The 16,187-nt window shown below is 39.1% G+C and overlaps 1 protein-coding gene across 3 annotated transcripts in view; it reads right to left on the minus strand.

The window, feature by feature from the left end:
* Positions 1-1,425: 1,425 nt before the first annotated feature.
* The window catches only part of ANAPC5 (anaphase promoting complex subunit 5), a 40,362-nt gene continuing 25,600 nt past the window's right edge, over positions 1,426-16,187 (minus strand). For 2 of the 3 annotated variants that reach the window (XM_082355892.1, XM_082355894.1), the window contains 8 exons: positions 15,766-15,947; positions 14,564-14,699; positions 11,087-11,161; positions 8,183-8,304; positions 7,621-7,728; positions 7,390-7,537; positions 2,167-2,329; positions 1,426-1,757 (listed from right to left, as the gene is read on the minus strand). In XM_082355892.1, coding sequence (XP_082212018.1) covers positions 1,546-1,757; positions 2,167-2,329; positions 7,390-7,537; positions 7,621-7,728; positions 8,183-8,304; positions 11,087-11,161; positions 14,564-14,699; positions 15,766-15,947 — 1,146 coding nt within the window. In that variant the 3' untranslated portion in view covers positions 1,426-1,545. Of the gene's footprint in view, positions 1,758-2,166; positions 2,330-6,914; positions 6,989-7,389; positions 7,538-7,620; positions 7,729-8,182; positions 8,305-11,086; positions 11,162-14,563; positions 14,700-15,765; positions 15,948-16,187 lie in introns of those variants that run through there. The other variant, XM_082355893.1, reaches the window with a different exon arrangement.

Genomic DNA, 16,187 nt, shown 5'->3' on the forward strand with positions numbered 1-16,187 from the left:
GCAATGAGAAGCCCGTGCACCCCAACGAAGAGTAGCCCCCGCTACTCCGCTCGCCCGCAGCTAGAGGAAGCCCACATGCAGCAACAAAGACCTGACACAGCCAAAAATAGATAAATTTAATTTAATTTTTAAAAATTATATATATATATATATATAGGCCTTGTATTTTTACTTTGCACTGGACCCCACAAATTATGTAGCTGGTCCTGGTCAGGTGTGATGATGTCTAGTTTTTATGTCACCCCATCTCTTGAACTTTCTTACACTGAGGCAGAGTAAGATCACTTCTTAGATTGGAAGGAGCTTAAGTACATTGACCAAAAATGACATCATATTAGAGAATATACGGGAAGAATGGAAAGAAACTGATTAATAATGGTTACTTCCTGGGAGGAAGAATTACATCTTACTATACAGCCTTTAACAATATTTAATTTTTACCATCTACATATATAACCTTTCAAATAAATTTAAGGAAAGATTTTTAAACATCAACATATTAACTAGTGTCTCTATCTCCACACTGAGTCTCTTATTTTCAGAGCAGCTGTCTTTGGCCAGCTAACACACCCTAATGAGTGGGAGTTGTTTCACACTGTTTCGAAGAGCTCTGGGGATAAATTATTTCCCATCCGAAGGTTTAAATTTAACAAAGAAAGAGCCACTGATAGAAGCTGCAAAATTTGGTTGGTTCCTTGTTGCTGTTTTGGATTTGAAACACGGGGGTTTTTCTGTGAACACTGAAGGGTAAGATAAATACACAAACAGAGCAATAACTGGCTTCTGCTTAATTGCAGGGTTGAGATATGTAAATTAGTGTATATTTGAGTGATAGCATCCACACACCTCTGAGCTTCAGACCCTTTCTCAACTTATAATCACCTTATTCATGATGAATTCCTTATCATCATCCCTGATTTATTAAGTATAGAAAAAATATACCCATGCAGAAGATATGAGAAAGCCAACACCCAGAAAGTGACTGAAACGTGCTTCTTGTCATTGGTCCAAAAACCATAAAAAGATCTTTCCCGTCTTAATCTCCAGTCAGGGACTGACATGTGCCTGCAAGTACACACAGACCCACCCCAAGCACCAGTCCAGCAGAACAAAACAGGGGAGCTTCCGAAGGAAAATCCAAGCCTCTGAAAAAGCTGCACCAACCCCCTCGAGAGATCTACCAATACCTGAAAGAGCTCTTGTCTGAGCATAGGTGCAAAATGAATTTACACACTGGTGGAGAGTGTGCGCAACTGCTAATAAGATATTGGCAACTTTGCCCAGAGAGAACATAATCTTTAACACTTACACTAAGTTATTAATAAACCAGCCACTTATTAACAAAAAGTCGGTATCCTTTGCTGTCAAAAGAAAGAAAAGGGAAAACAAAAAACAAATATGTATATTTTAGCCACAAAATAAGACTAATCAGAACGCAGTTTATTGATAAGACAGATATCAAATACATCATTTATATGGAGGGAGGGAGTATGAACAAGTCCAAAATCATCTACTCTGCACAGTGGTCCAGTGGGGATGTTCTCACTAGAGAAGATTTATCAAGGGCACCCCATGAAAGGGCAGGTCCTGATGCAGCTGCCGGAAGAGCATCGCACACCGGTTCCTCTCCTGGGTCTTCCCCAGGGTGTGGTACAGTCTGGCCTGGAAGTAAACGACGTCTCTGATCTGCTCTTTGCAGTCGACCTTTGCAAAATAGTTCTTGGCTTCATTGAGGTTCTCAATGGCGGCCTCAAGAACTGATGGAAAATGGGGAAAATACCACACATATTTAACTCAATGCTTCACATATAGTTTTCAAAGCTTACTATCTATTTTTATTGATTTAACATGTACCAGAAACTTTTACATTCTACTCTTTGAGAAGAAACAAGCAAACAAACAAAAAAACACCACTAAGTCTTTAGTATTGATTTCCAGCCTCACACCTAGTTCTGTAGGGTTAAAATAACAATTCACTTGCCCTCAACCTTCATGCAAGTATGCAAGTGAAAGCACTTTAAATGCTGCATGAAATTATAACATATATTTGTGAACACTCAAAACTTAAATACTGTCCCAAATTTAATGTCTTCTCTTCTTCTGGGTCCTAAATTTTACAAGTTTTCTGTAATAGTATTACCTAACAATCTTTGTATGGTTTCCTACCTTCTGCTTTCTTCAGTGGCTCATAGGAAGCTGCTGAAGCCACTTGGCACTTGGCCACCAAGAACATGGCACGGCCTTTGTCCAGGACAGCCCCGTCAGCCAAGATGGGCTCAATGGCCATGTGGAGAAGACTTAAGGCCTGTTCTGGGATTCCAAGGATGAGCTGAAAAAGAAACATCATGGCGCCATACACACCCACACCCACTGCCCACTACAGGAAGGGCTTCATTTCTGGCTCTTCTCTTCTGAATGGCAATGTCTGGCTTACTTTCTCCCTGACATGTACTATCTTTAATGTGCACCACACTCTTAGAAAACATAATGTATGACAATCGATTTCAGACTACAATAGATAAAGGAAGGAGTAGTTATTTACATTATAGAAAGGTTTCTGTCTTTACAAAAATCTTTTACATTGATGATTCAAAAAGGTTGAACTAGCTGTATAAGAATCACTAGGAGAAAAGGAACCACTTTTAAAAAATTCAAAAATATATAGTAAAATAAACAAGGGTACACTAGAAACATCCATTTAACAGAAAATAAACAGTAATGGAGGAACAAGAAAAGATGTAAGACATATAGAAAAATATAGCAAAATAGAAGTAAATCCTTTCAAATCCATAATTAAATTAAATGTAAATGGCTTAAACTCTTCAATTAAAAGGAAGAGATTGGCAGAACAGATTTTTACAAACATGATACAACTACATGTTATCTATAAGAGGCTCACTTTAGATTAAAAGACATAAATAGGCTGAAAGTAAAAGGATAGTAAAAAAGATATTCCATGCAAACAGTAACCAAAAGAGAGCTGGACTGATTATACTAATATCAGACAAAATAGACTTTAAGTCAAAAACTGTAACAAGAGACAAAAAAGGACATTATATACTGATAAAGGGCCAATTCATCAAGAAGATACAACAAATATAAACATATATACACCAAACAACAGAACCCCAAAATATATGAAGCAAAAACTGACAGAACTGAAGGGAGAAATAGTTCAACAATAATAGTTTCAGAGTTCAATACTCTATTTTCAATAATGGATAGAAAACTAAACAGAAGATCAGCAAGGAAATAGAAGACTTGAGCAAGACTATAAACCAACTAGCCCAACAACAGCAGAATACATATTCTTCTCAAATGTACATGGAACATCTCCCAGGATAGACCATATGTTATGCCACAAAATAACACTCATATTTTAAAAGGTTGAAATCATACAAAATATCTTCTCTGACCACGTGAAGTGAAATTAGAAATCAGTAATAGAAGGGAATCTGAAAAATTCACAAATATGTGGAAATTAAACAACACACTCATAAATAATCAAAGCGTCAAAGAAGAAATCACAAGGGAAATTAGAAAATACTTTGAGATGAACAAAAATACAACATACCAAAATTTAGGGGATGCAGTGAAAACCTATAGGATACAGTGCTCAGGAGAAAATTTATAGCTGTAAAAGCAAACATTAAAAAATAAAAGACTCTCAAATCAATAAACTAAACTTCCACTTTAAGAAACTAGAAAAAGAAGAGCAAACTAAACCCAAAGCTAACAGAGGTAAGGAAATAATAAAGGTTAGAATAAAGATAAGCAAAATAGAGAATAGACAAACAAGTCATTGAAACTAAAAGGTAGTTCTTTGAAAAGATCAAGAAAATTAACAAACTGTTAGACTGACCAAGAGAAAAAAAAGAAAGACTCAAATGACAAAAGTCAGGAGTCAAGGTGGGGACTTAACTATCAACCTTACAGAAATAAAGAGGATTACCTGAGAATACTGTAAACAACTGTATGCCAACAAATTAGATGAGTGAACAAATTTCTAGGAAGACACAAATTATCAAGACTGATTCAAGAAGAAACAGAAAATTTGAATAGACCAAGTAAAGAGAATGAATCAGTAACCAAAAACACTTCCAATACAGAAAAGCCCAGGACCAAATGGCTTCAGTGGTGAATTCTACCAAACATTTAAACAAGAATTAGCACCAATTCCTCTCAGATCCTTCCAAAAATAGAAGAGAATAGTTAATAAAATTTCCTAACTCACTCTGTGAGACCACATTATTATCCTAATACCAAAGCAAAGAATATCACAAGAAAACTATAGACCAATATCCCTTATGAATATAGATGCAAAAATTCCCAACAAATACTGGCAAACCAAACCCAGCAGCATATTAAAAGGATTGTAGACTATAACCAAGTAGGATTTATCCCAGGAATGCAACAGTACTTCAACATACAAAAATCAATCAATGTAATATACCATATTAACAGAATGAAGGAAAAAACCCATATGATCATCTCAATTGATAAAGAAAAAGCCTTTGACAAAAATTCAACATCCTGTCATACTAAAAACTCTCAACAAACTATGAGTAGAAGGGAACTTCCTCGAAGTAATAATGATGCATCTATGAAAAACCCACAGCTAACACCATATTTAACGATGAAAGACTAAAAAACTTCCCCCTAAGAAAAGGAGCAAAAACAAGGATGTTAACTCTTGTCACTTCTATTCAACACTGTACTGGAAATTCTGCACAGGGTAGTTAGGCAAGAAACAGAAATAAAGGGCATTCAAATTGGAATGGAAGAAGTAAAACTCTATTTGCAGATGACATGAACTTATATATAGAAAACTCTAAAGAATCCTCAAAAACCTCTAACAGGTAATAAGTTCAGCAAAGTTGCAGGACATAGATCAATATACATTAGCGATGAACAATCCAAAAAATGAAATCAATTTTTAAGATTCTATTTACAATAGCATCAAAAATAATAAACTACTTAGGAATAAATTTAACTAAAAAACTGCAGGAACTGTACACTGAAATCTAGAACACATGGTTGAAAGAAATTAAAGAAGACCTAAATAAAAGACATCCTGTGTTAATGGATTGGAATAATGTTAATAATAATAATGTTAAGATGGCAATATTCTCCAAATTGGTCTACAGATTCAACGTAATCCCTATCAAAATTCCAAATACCATGTCTGCTGAAAAGGACAAGCTGATTCTAAAATTCATATGGAATTGCAAGAGAACACTGATAGGTAAAACAAGCTTGAAAAAGAAGAACAAAGTGGGAGGACTCTTACTTCCTGATTTCAAACTTACTACAAAGCTACAGTAATCAAAATAGTGTGGTACTAGCATAAGGACAGATATATAGATCAATGGAATAGAATTGAGAGTCCAGAAATAAACCTATACATCCATGATCAACTGATTTTCAACAAGGGAGCCAAGACCATTCAATGGGAAAAGAATAGTCTTTTCAATAAATGATGCTAGGACAACTGAATATCCATATGGGAAAGAGTAAAGTTGGACTCCTACCTCACACCATATACAAAAATTAACTCAAAATGGCTCAAAGACCTAAATGTAAGGGCTAAAACTTAGAAGGAAACATAAGTGTAAATCTTCATGATCTTGGATTAGGCATTGGTTTCTTAAGTAGGATACCAAAAGCACAAACAATAAGATTAAAAAAAGGTAAACTTGACTTCATCAAAATAAAAAACTTTCATGCATCAAAGGACACTATCAAGAAAGTGAAAAGACAACCCAGAGAATGGGACAAAATATTTGCAAATCATATATCTGATAAGCATCTAGCAACCAGAATATATAAAAACTCTTACAACTGAACACTAAAAAGACAACCCAATTTAAAAACGGGTAAAGGACTTGGACATTTCTCCAGGAACAGACACAAATGGCCAGTACTCACATGAAAAGATGCTCAATATTATTACTTATTAGGGAAATGCAAATCAAAACCACAATGCGATATAACTTCACACTAATAAAATGGAAAATAACAAGTGCTGGCAAAGATACAGAGAAAGTAGAACTTTCATACATTGCTGGTGAGAATATGAGATGGTATAGCCACAGTGGAAAACAGTTTGGTGGTTCCACAAAAAGTTAAACAAAGAATTATATGACCCAGCAATCCCACTGTTAAGTATACCCAAGAGAAATGAAAACATATATCCAGAAAAAAACTTGTACATCAATGTTAAGAGCTATTTGTAATAGTCAAAAGGTGAAAACAACCCAAATGTCCATCAACTTATGAACGGATAAACAAAATGTAGTGTATCCATCCGATGGAACAGTATTCCATTAGAAGGAATCTAGAACTGACTGACACATGCCACAACATGAATGAATCCTGAAAACATTATGCTAAGTGAAGAAGCCAGACACAAAGGCTGCATACTGTATGATCCCATTTATATGAAATATCCAGAATAGGCAAACCCATAGAGACAGAAAATAGATTAGTGGTTGCCAGGGGCTGGAGGGAAGAGGAAATGGGGAGTGACTGCTTTAAAAAAAATGGGTCTGGGGTTTCTATTTGGTGTGATGAAAATATTCTGGAATTAGACAGTGGTGATGTTTGCAAAATAATGTAAATATTCTAAAAACCACTGAACTGTATACTTTTAAATGGTAAATTTTATGTTACGTGAATTTTATCTTAATTAAGAAAAAAAAATCACTGGGGAAGCTGGTAAGGAAAATAGACTCCTAGGCTCCTCCCCTAGAGATTCTGACTCTGTAGGTTTGAGGCAAGGCCAGATATGCAGATATTTTTAAAATCTCGCCAATAATGCTGATGCATGGCTTGGGGAACCTCTGCTTTAGTTAGTAAATTCCTCCAGTAAGTTCAAAATTCATTCATTCAATAAATATTTATTAAAAACCTACTATATGTGGATCCTATTAGGTACCACAGGATATAGCAGGGAAAAAACAGTCCCTTCTCTCATGGTCTTTACATTCTACAGGGGGAGACAGAAGACAAACATAAAATACAATTTAACTTCCAAAACCTTTCAATGAACACATGACTTCCTCATTTCCTTATTCATTCTCTTGTTAAATCAAGCCCAGCTCTGGGCCAGCTAAGTCATTAATATGATGCAAGTGTCCTCAACGAAGAGGCACATCCTCCCTAGTAAATACACAGCTCGGTAAAGCCAGCACCACTGGGAGGTGTCAGCTTGTCACCAAGTTCACAACTCCAGACTTCCATGGAAGGCTTGCACAATAAGACTACCTTCCCAGATTTCAATATTAAGAAGCAAAAGCTCATTATTACCCTTTTCAAAACCAAAGAGTAGTAACAGACTCACCAGTTCTTGAGCACAAATATGTGCTATAAAAACAGAGATCAGCTTACCTGGGCAAAAGCCAAGTTCAGCACTGTTTCAGAGGCCAAATGCTGCAACCGGTACTCCTTAGAGAGAGCCAGAGCCTGCAGGAGCACAGGCAGCGCGATGGTAGGGGAGGAAGATCGCCAGTATAGCTCTGCCACAGACAGCAGGACACTGCCCACAAAGAGGAAGACATGGGATGAGAATAACCAGCACAAAGTACCACCTAGGTGAGATGCACAAAAGCCCTCCCTTACCTGATCACCATTTCTGTATTCCTGATTTTCTGACAATGAATCAACAATTTTTGTAAAAGCTTGTGTGCCTCTGACATTTGGTTCTGAGCTTGTAGTACAATTGCTTTTCTGACACAGAAACAAAATAAACACAAATGGTTATGTTGATGTTTTGCAAGGGTTGTAAGTAGAGTCACTTTCAGGTTTAGAATCTCTATTTCCTCAATTAGACTGTAATTGTAACCTCCCAAGGGGAATAACTGTGTCTGATATAATTTTTCTTAAAAGAGAAAAAAAAAATTGTGTGTATGTGTGTGTGTGAGCACATGTGTGTACACACATACATGCACACAAGAAAAAAGTCTGGAATTATAGATAGCATGTTAGTGATTATCTCTGGGTGATACTTACTTTCTCCATTTTGTTTATTTGTATTTTCTAATGGTCTGTAATAAATAGGTAATAAATAGAAAAAAAAGGTTTTTTTCGTAAGCTAATCAATTAAGTCACACACAAAACAAATAAGAATAAAGCCATTTGAGAACTACTTCATTCTGGGGTTGGAGTTTTCAAAATTTCTTACCTGTACACACCCTCTATGCTATTAAGAGCTGTGATTCCTGTAACAATTGAATCAGCCAAATGATATTTGCCATCATTCATTGCTCTGTCAAACTGTATTTTTTGATCACACAGCATCCATAACTAGTAAGAAAAAAACCACAATTAGAACAGAAAGAAAAACACAAGAACACAAGAACAGAATGGCAGGGGCTTCCCTGGTGGCTCAGTGGTTACGAATCCGCCTGCCAATGCAGGGGACATGGGGTCGAGCCCTGGTCCGGGAAGATCTCACATGCCACAGAGCAACTAAGCCCATGCACCACAACTACTGAGCCTGTGCTCTAGAGCCCGCGAGCCACAACTACTGAAGCCCGCGCACCTAGAGCCCGTGCTCCGCAACAAGAGAAGCCACCCACCACAAGCAGAAGCCTGCGCACCACAACGAAGAGTAGTCCCCACTCCCCGCAACTAGAGAAAGCCCACGCGCAGCAACAAAGACCCAATGCAGCCAAAAAAAAAAAAAAAAAAGAAAAGAACAGAATGGCAGATGTTCACCTCATTATTCAACAGAAATATAAAAGTACTTTCGCTTGCTTAACAAATATCCTTACAATTCACACACTTTGTTTTTAGATTTAAAAATTTTTTTTTAAATATTTCAAGTCTGTGAAAAAGCACTAAGAATAAAATAACAAAACATGTATAGCAACCATCAACTTTGTCAAATCACAACATTTTGCTTTACTTGCTTTGGATACTATTGCACATTATTGAGGTACTTTGCAAATTCCATTCTCCTCTTTCTGTTTTCAAAGGAAGCATTTGATTTGTTGTTTATCATTCCCAATCATTTTTTTTTAAAGAATTTTTTTTAAAGAGTGATCTATGATGATTGATTATTCATTCATTCATTCATTCATTTATTTACTGCACAGCATATGGGATCTTAGTTCCCCGACCAGGGATTGAACCCACACCCCTTGCATTGAAAGCAAGAAGTCTTAACCACTGGACCACCAGGGAAGTTCCCCCAATCATGTTTTTATACTTTTACAAAATATTTACTTATCCTTAAACAATATATAGTATGAAAAAAAAACAATATATAGTATGATCTTACATGTTTTTAAACTTTGTATAAATAAATAGTATCATACTGTATGCATCCTTTGACAACTTGCTTTTAAGCTCAACATTATTTTGGGGAGGCTTACACATGTTAATACAAGTAGTTCTAGTTCATTCCTTTTCACTGATGAATAGTTTTCAATTGTATGAATATGCAACAACTTATCTATTCTCGTGTTGATGGGTATTTAGGTACTTCCAATTTCTCACTCTTCTGAACAATGCTGCAGCAAACACTCCCCTACATCACCCCCTGTGCAACAGTTATTCTGGGTACACAGCAAGCCGTGGAAGAGCTGGGCTGTAGGACATATGCACCTTCTCCTTTACACAGTGCCCATTTGTCCTTCGAATGGGTCACACCAGTTCACACTCCCCACCGGCGGTGTATGACATGACTCATTGCTCCACACGCTTACCAACAATTGGTGGTGTCAGATATTTTACTTTTGGCCAGTCTGATGGGTATGAAATACCTCATTATTTTTTCATTTGTATTTCCCTTGATCAATAGTCAGGCTGAGCATCTTTTCATCTCTTTATCAGCCATACATGTTTTTTCTAGAATGTGAGTTAAATTGTGTCCTTTTTTTTTTTTTACTGTGAACCTTCTTAAAAAAGGCCTAGAACTGTAACCGAAACCGCTCCATCACATTAGCACTACCACAGAACCACGCTTAATTCTTTTTCCCCACAGCATCCTTGGGTGCTAGCTTCTATTTTGTTTGCTTACCACCTTTCCATCTGGGTACTCTGAGTTCAGATCACAGCCAGCAGCAGTGAGATCCCAGCACAGCTCATAAGCAGATGGGCATTCACACCATATCTAATGAGGTGGGGCCAGCAACCCATGTGAACGGAAGTCCCCCCCCAACCTTGGCTCAGGGACCAATAGTAGGAGATTCCCAGGCCATGGTCTCTTATGATTTCAAATTCCCTAATTTAGTTAATATTAAACTTGGTAAGGGGAGGAAGAGAAAGAGGCCCCTCGTAATAGTTTTCTTGGCCCCATCAGAGATGGAAATTGGTGCAACAAGGAACAGAGTGCCTAGGACTGCTTTATAAAGTTCATTCCCTCTGCATACAACATCTTCCCAAAAGGTTATTCAATTCTGGGAGGAAAAGGTTAGAGCTGCCAAGTAGGAGAAAACAGAGTAACAAAACGGAGACCTAATTCTTGATCTATCAAAGGACACTGACGACTTCTTTGCCTATTCCCATACAGTTAGAGATATAAGGAATACTAATTTAAAACCACGAAGACAGGAGTGAAAAAAGCACCCTACTTTTAATCTTTTCTCAGAGTTTATTCCTCAGCCTTCTGGAACGCATTTTACAGAGTCTCCTGTGTTGACCTCAAGGAACCAAGACACGAAGAGGCTGAGGGGAGACTCTAAAATACCCTATTTTGAAAATAATACAGTAAAAATGGTATTTTCAAAAATAAATCGGGGCTTCCCTGGTGGCACAGTGGTTGAGAATCCGCCTGCCAATGCAGGGGATATGGGTTCGAGCCCTCATCTGGGAAGATCCCACATGCCGCGGAGCAGCTGGGCCCGTGAGCCACAACTACTGAGCCTGCGCGTCTGGAGCCTGTGCTCCGCAACGAGAGAGGCCGCGACAGTGAGAGGCCCGCGCACCGCGATGAAGAGTGGCCCCCGCTCACCACAACTAGAGAAAGCCCTCACACAGAAACGAAGACCCAACACAGCCATAAATAAATAAATAAATAAATAAAAATTTTAAAAATAAATAAATAAATAAATAAATCGATGACACACAAAAGGCAGGTTACCTGGGCATGCTGACTGTTAGGTGGGAATCGCTCCTTCAAGTGCTTTAACACTTCCGAAGCTGCAGCGAAACAGCCCTAAAATAGAAAGCCACGATTTGTTTAGCACACCTGTGCTGACACCACGCCTGCTATCCCACTCACAGGACATCGGTATGACTCACCTGTTCTTGGTGCAGCAGCCCCTAGGCAGAGACTGTCAAGTAGCAAGGGGCCATTTTTTTTAGGCTCTAATGTATTTCACTTGTACATTAAAAAAAAAATTTTTTTAACTACACCTGTAATACATGTTCACTCTAGGAAAAGTACTTACGAAATACATGTGAACAACGAGAAAAAGGCAAATTACTTTTAATCCCACCAAAGATAATCACAGTAATTTCTCGGCGCATATCCTTCTGAACTTCTCATATTCACATGAATATAAAACGTATAAGTATTCCAAAAATAGGTATACATACCATTTTTGTAAATTGCCTATTTACCACATGGTAGGTACTCAATAAATATTTTTTGAATGAATGAATCTTTCCAGTGTCAACAAATACAAATCTATACATCACAGTATTTTATTAGGTAAATAAATTATAGTCCAATCAAAATAATCTCCTTGTTTGGGATATTTTGATTGTTTCCAATTTTTTCCATTTTAAAAATGCTAGAATGTTTATCTTGGTGGATACATCTTTGCATACTTGTCTAATTATTTCCTTAGGATAATACGTTAGAAGTAAAATTGCTGGGCTAAATGGTAGGCACTTTTAAGCTTTTTGATAGGTATATTACTAAATTACCATACAGAAATGTACCAAGTACTCTTATACCAGCATTCTACACCTTTCTCCTCCCCTGATATTTAAGCTTCTTTGCCTTTTTGTTTGATGAAACTGGTTATTTCACTGTGTTAATTTGAATTTCTTTAATGACTAGATTGAAATTTTTCCATGTTTTATAATCATTTATGTTTTTTCTGTGAATACATGTTCATGTCTTTTTTACACTCTTATATTGCTAGAATGTCTATATTATTAAGCCCCCAAAAGCTTTTCAATTTGTCCCTATCCTTTGATCAGGTAGTACATCTTCAGTCTATATAGAAGCTCAGTTAGACCACAGGTGAACTTCTATTTGAAGTAAATTAAGTAGAAAGTATACTGAATTATAACAAAAGTTCATTAATCTTTTTATTCTTGTGATTTTAACTGGCCAATCTTGCCAATTATTTTCATGACTACCATACGGAGTTGGGCATGTGGATCTAGATGGCTGTCAAACCTTCAGGCCAAGTAGAGAGAACAGTGCACACAGCATTACTCCCCCAAAACATTCCTATTGTGACCTGCCATTTCCTGAGGCTGGGAGAGGAATGTGACACGATGAACCAGAGTTACGCAGAAAGAGTAAAGGGGGCCAGATCTCTTAGCACTTCCTCTGGGCTGCAGGAGGAAGCTCGCAAACAGCAGTTCAGACCCCATAACTTCTTTATAGGTTCACCCAAGCCCCAGTCACTACCATAGCAAAGTGCAGCATCCAGTGTATCTAGAGATCAGTTTCAGGACACAACTGGAAGCACAACACAAAGGAAATAAAAGAGCAAATAGAAACTCATGATAAAACTGCCTTCTCCTCAGTTGGCCAAGCTTAATTTCATAGGTGTAAGTCTAACCTGTGTAATTGAAAATGTGACAGTCATCAGCTCAGTGGGTTTATCTACATGGTCAATGTTCTGACACTAGAAAAGTCTTTCTAAGGCAGGTTGAGAAGAGGTGGGGAAAGAGACTGAACTGAAATAAAGTGGCCACTGACTGTCTTCTATCTGTACAGTCAGAGGTCTCCTAGCACATCCATTGGAGCCAGGCAACAATGGAGTCAGCAGGTCTTTCACATAAGCCCAGAGATGGAAAGATTAATACAGATCCAAAGAGCATGGTATTACCCACAGAAAAAATCACAGAACTATTAACAACTGACCTCGGAGAAAGCTAAGGCTAAAGAACTGAGCCAAGACCAGATTTTTGTAAAGCAGTTCTCCATTCCAGGAAATGAAGAAATAATTTCTACCCTACCTCACTCAAAGAGAACCAAAGGGAAGTTATTCCACTGTTTAAGCTTGGGGTCAGTGGGGAGAATCCTACTTGAAAAAGCCACAAGGGGACACTTTAAATGGGTGGATTGTATGGCATGTGAATTATATCTCAATAAAGTTGTTGGGGAAAAAAAGTCAATGTGAGGCTCATACCAAATACCTAACTGAATGTTCACTGACTCATTTATTACAAATGCTCCACTTAACCAAGGCACCAGCAGAGGAAAAGAATCAACGTTAAAGAGGTCCCAGAACCATTACGAGGGGGGACAGAAGACCAAGAAAGTGATTAATGTGCAACATTCCTGGAGGAAAGCAAACAGCAAGAGCAGCTGGTCTGCTGTTTTAATGTCAGAGTGCTCGGGCGCTGCTTCCCAGATACAGGAAGATAGCAGCTGATGGAGGTGCAGGCAGACGCCATCAGCCAGAGCCCATCCATGCCCTTTGTTTACACAACCACTTAGAGGATTGTAAAATGCTAAAGTATGTCTAGTAGAGAGAAGTATTTATAGACTTCTGAAAGGGGTGGAAACCACTCAGAGATCTCTAGGATGCAGATTAAGGAATATTGAGTGTTATGATGCAACCTAACGATCACACCGCAGAGGTGGAGAAAATAATATGATCAAGGAAATGTGCTTATAGCTAGGCAGCAGTTAGTTAGTTAGAGGGCTTTAGATAAGAGCTTTCCCTGACCTTTTCCCATGGAAGAAGATACTTTTGAGCAAAGGGGAAAGAAAGCCTAGAGCATCATGAGAGACCCTTTAATCAATCCCCTATAAGGAGAATCGTGTGAAATTACTTGGGCTGTAAGTAAAGGTTATGCCCTATTCCAACTGTCTTTCTTTGGAGTCAATCAGACTTGGGTTGAAGATCTGGCACTGACATTTACTGGCTGTGGGTATGGGACTTAGCTCCCTGGAGCTCAGTTTCTTTTCTGTGAAATAGGGGTGATGATAAAGCTGACCTTATGAGGCTACTGTAAGGAATCAGGAAGATGATACATGTAAATCGCTAAGCACAGGGCCCGGCACAGGACAAATGTACAGCAAACCTTAGCTATTGTCATTTTAGCTGTACTCTTATTATGTTCTTCCCTTTCCCAAAAACATACACAGCTCTACTACTCTAAATTTCAAAGACTCCTTTTTATTCCATTTGTTACATAGAAACAGCTGACCTCTTATTCTCTTCCCTGGTGCCGAAAGAGATCAAGTTCAACAAACCTTGCAGACTCCACACCCAGTCCATTTCTACTGGTGGGATTTCACCCTTCCAACCACTTGCATCCAACCAGACCCGTCCAGTGCTTTTCTCAAGCACTAGAGGACAGAAATGGCGGGGCCTACATCACTCCAGAAGCACAGGGTCCGGCCACCTGCCCACCTGCTCACCTGCTCTGCGTGCAGCTCAGCGAGGTGGCACAGCGCCACAGCAAATGACTCCGTGTTGTTCTGCTGCACGCCTGCGTTCACCGACTCTAGGCTGTTCATGCTCAGCAACAGCTGGGCTTGCTGCAGGGCCATGGTGCTGGGGAGGAGACACAGGAGAAGCCCCGTCAGTCAAGAGACACAGGCTGCCCTCAGCCACACCCTACAGTTACCTTGGGTGGAAACAGGAGGAGGTTAAGCCCTTCCGCAGGCTCTGGCTTCGGGGGAGCAGCTGCCTCCCAAAGCCAGTTCTCCTGTCCTCGGGACGAGGAGAGCAGAAAAGCATCCTGGATGTGCAGCCCCAAAGAAAACATGTAGTGGTTACGGCACAGTTGGGAGCTCCAAGCTCCAGACCCCCCCACTGCCTCTAATTTTCCCTGTGGTCACAGTATGTTAATTAGTTTTCACGGGTAAATTCAGACCTGATGCCATCCTGGCACCGGCTGCTCTGACAGTGGAAGCAGTGGCTAGTGTCTGCAGCTGTTTCAGACCACATCGTGCCAAAAATTATTTCAAGTACAAGAACAAGACTGATAAAATAGGCACTTCCTTTCATTACTGAATTCCTAGAAACAGCAGATTGTCTAGGTGAGGTAGCTCCAGGATTAAAAATCTGGTTCAGAAGTTTACTTCCAAGCTACAGGAGGCTAAATGGGAATTACACACGAAGCTGGAGACAGTCCAGAGAATACATCCTGGGTAACAGGGAAGCAACTTTCTTTACATAACAGCTTTGGGGTTAAGGGGGTGCTCGGCTTGAGTGACTGCGGCCCATGTCTCCTGCGAACAGGAAGAGAGGTTCCCATCTCAGAGTGCAGGGGCATGGTGCTTGGAGTCAGAGGACCTGGGCTTGAGTCTGGGCTCTGTCACTTGTTAATTCGTTTGTGATCTGGGGCAGATCAGATGTGTGAACCTTGTCCTGTGCATCCTGGAATGGAGATCACCCCCCAGTTACCTCCCAGAGCAGTTGGGAGGAGTAAATAAAAATGCACATAGGAAAAATCTTGGCAAAGTCTGTGCAAAGTAGAAAATGTTTTAAAATTCTAAAGCATTTTCTTTCATCCCCTGTACAAACAACCTCTATCCATTTGGCTTTCACAGAACCAGTTTGCTGGCTTCTGCTCGTCTATAAAAGGATTCGTGCCCTCATAGCCTTGAAGACCCACCTGCGGCCGTAGAGTCTCCAGATGGCTGTTTTCTGTGCGATGCTGATGTCAATGAGCTCTGACAGGCTGTGTTTCCAGTGCAGGAGGTCGGAGTCCTTTAGGGCATCCATAAGTTTGTTTGCTGTCTTCCCAGCAAAAGCTCTCTGCTGAACTAGGGACTGTATTCCCAGAGAGGCGAGGTACTAAGGGGACAGACATACGCACGACTCATGATAGAGATTACGTGACAAAATTTTGTTTTGCTCTTCAGAAATTTGGCATATTTCACATTTCAGCACATGCACAATGACAGCACTATTTAAAAAGAAAGTACCTGTAAGCCTGACCCTGACCCATATGAGATATGTTCCTGAAAAACTGGGGATGGAAGAGAGGGTAATAGTACAATGGGAAGAGCCAGGGCTTTGAAATTAAATGGATCT

The sequence above is a fragment of the Balaenoptera borealis genome, assembly GCF_965194805.1.
Source record: "Balaenoptera borealis genome assembly, chromosome: 14".
In the NCBI taxonomy this organism is placed as follows: Eukaryota; Metazoa; Chordata; class Mammalia; order Artiodactyla; family Balaenopteridae; genus Balaenoptera; species Balaenoptera borealis.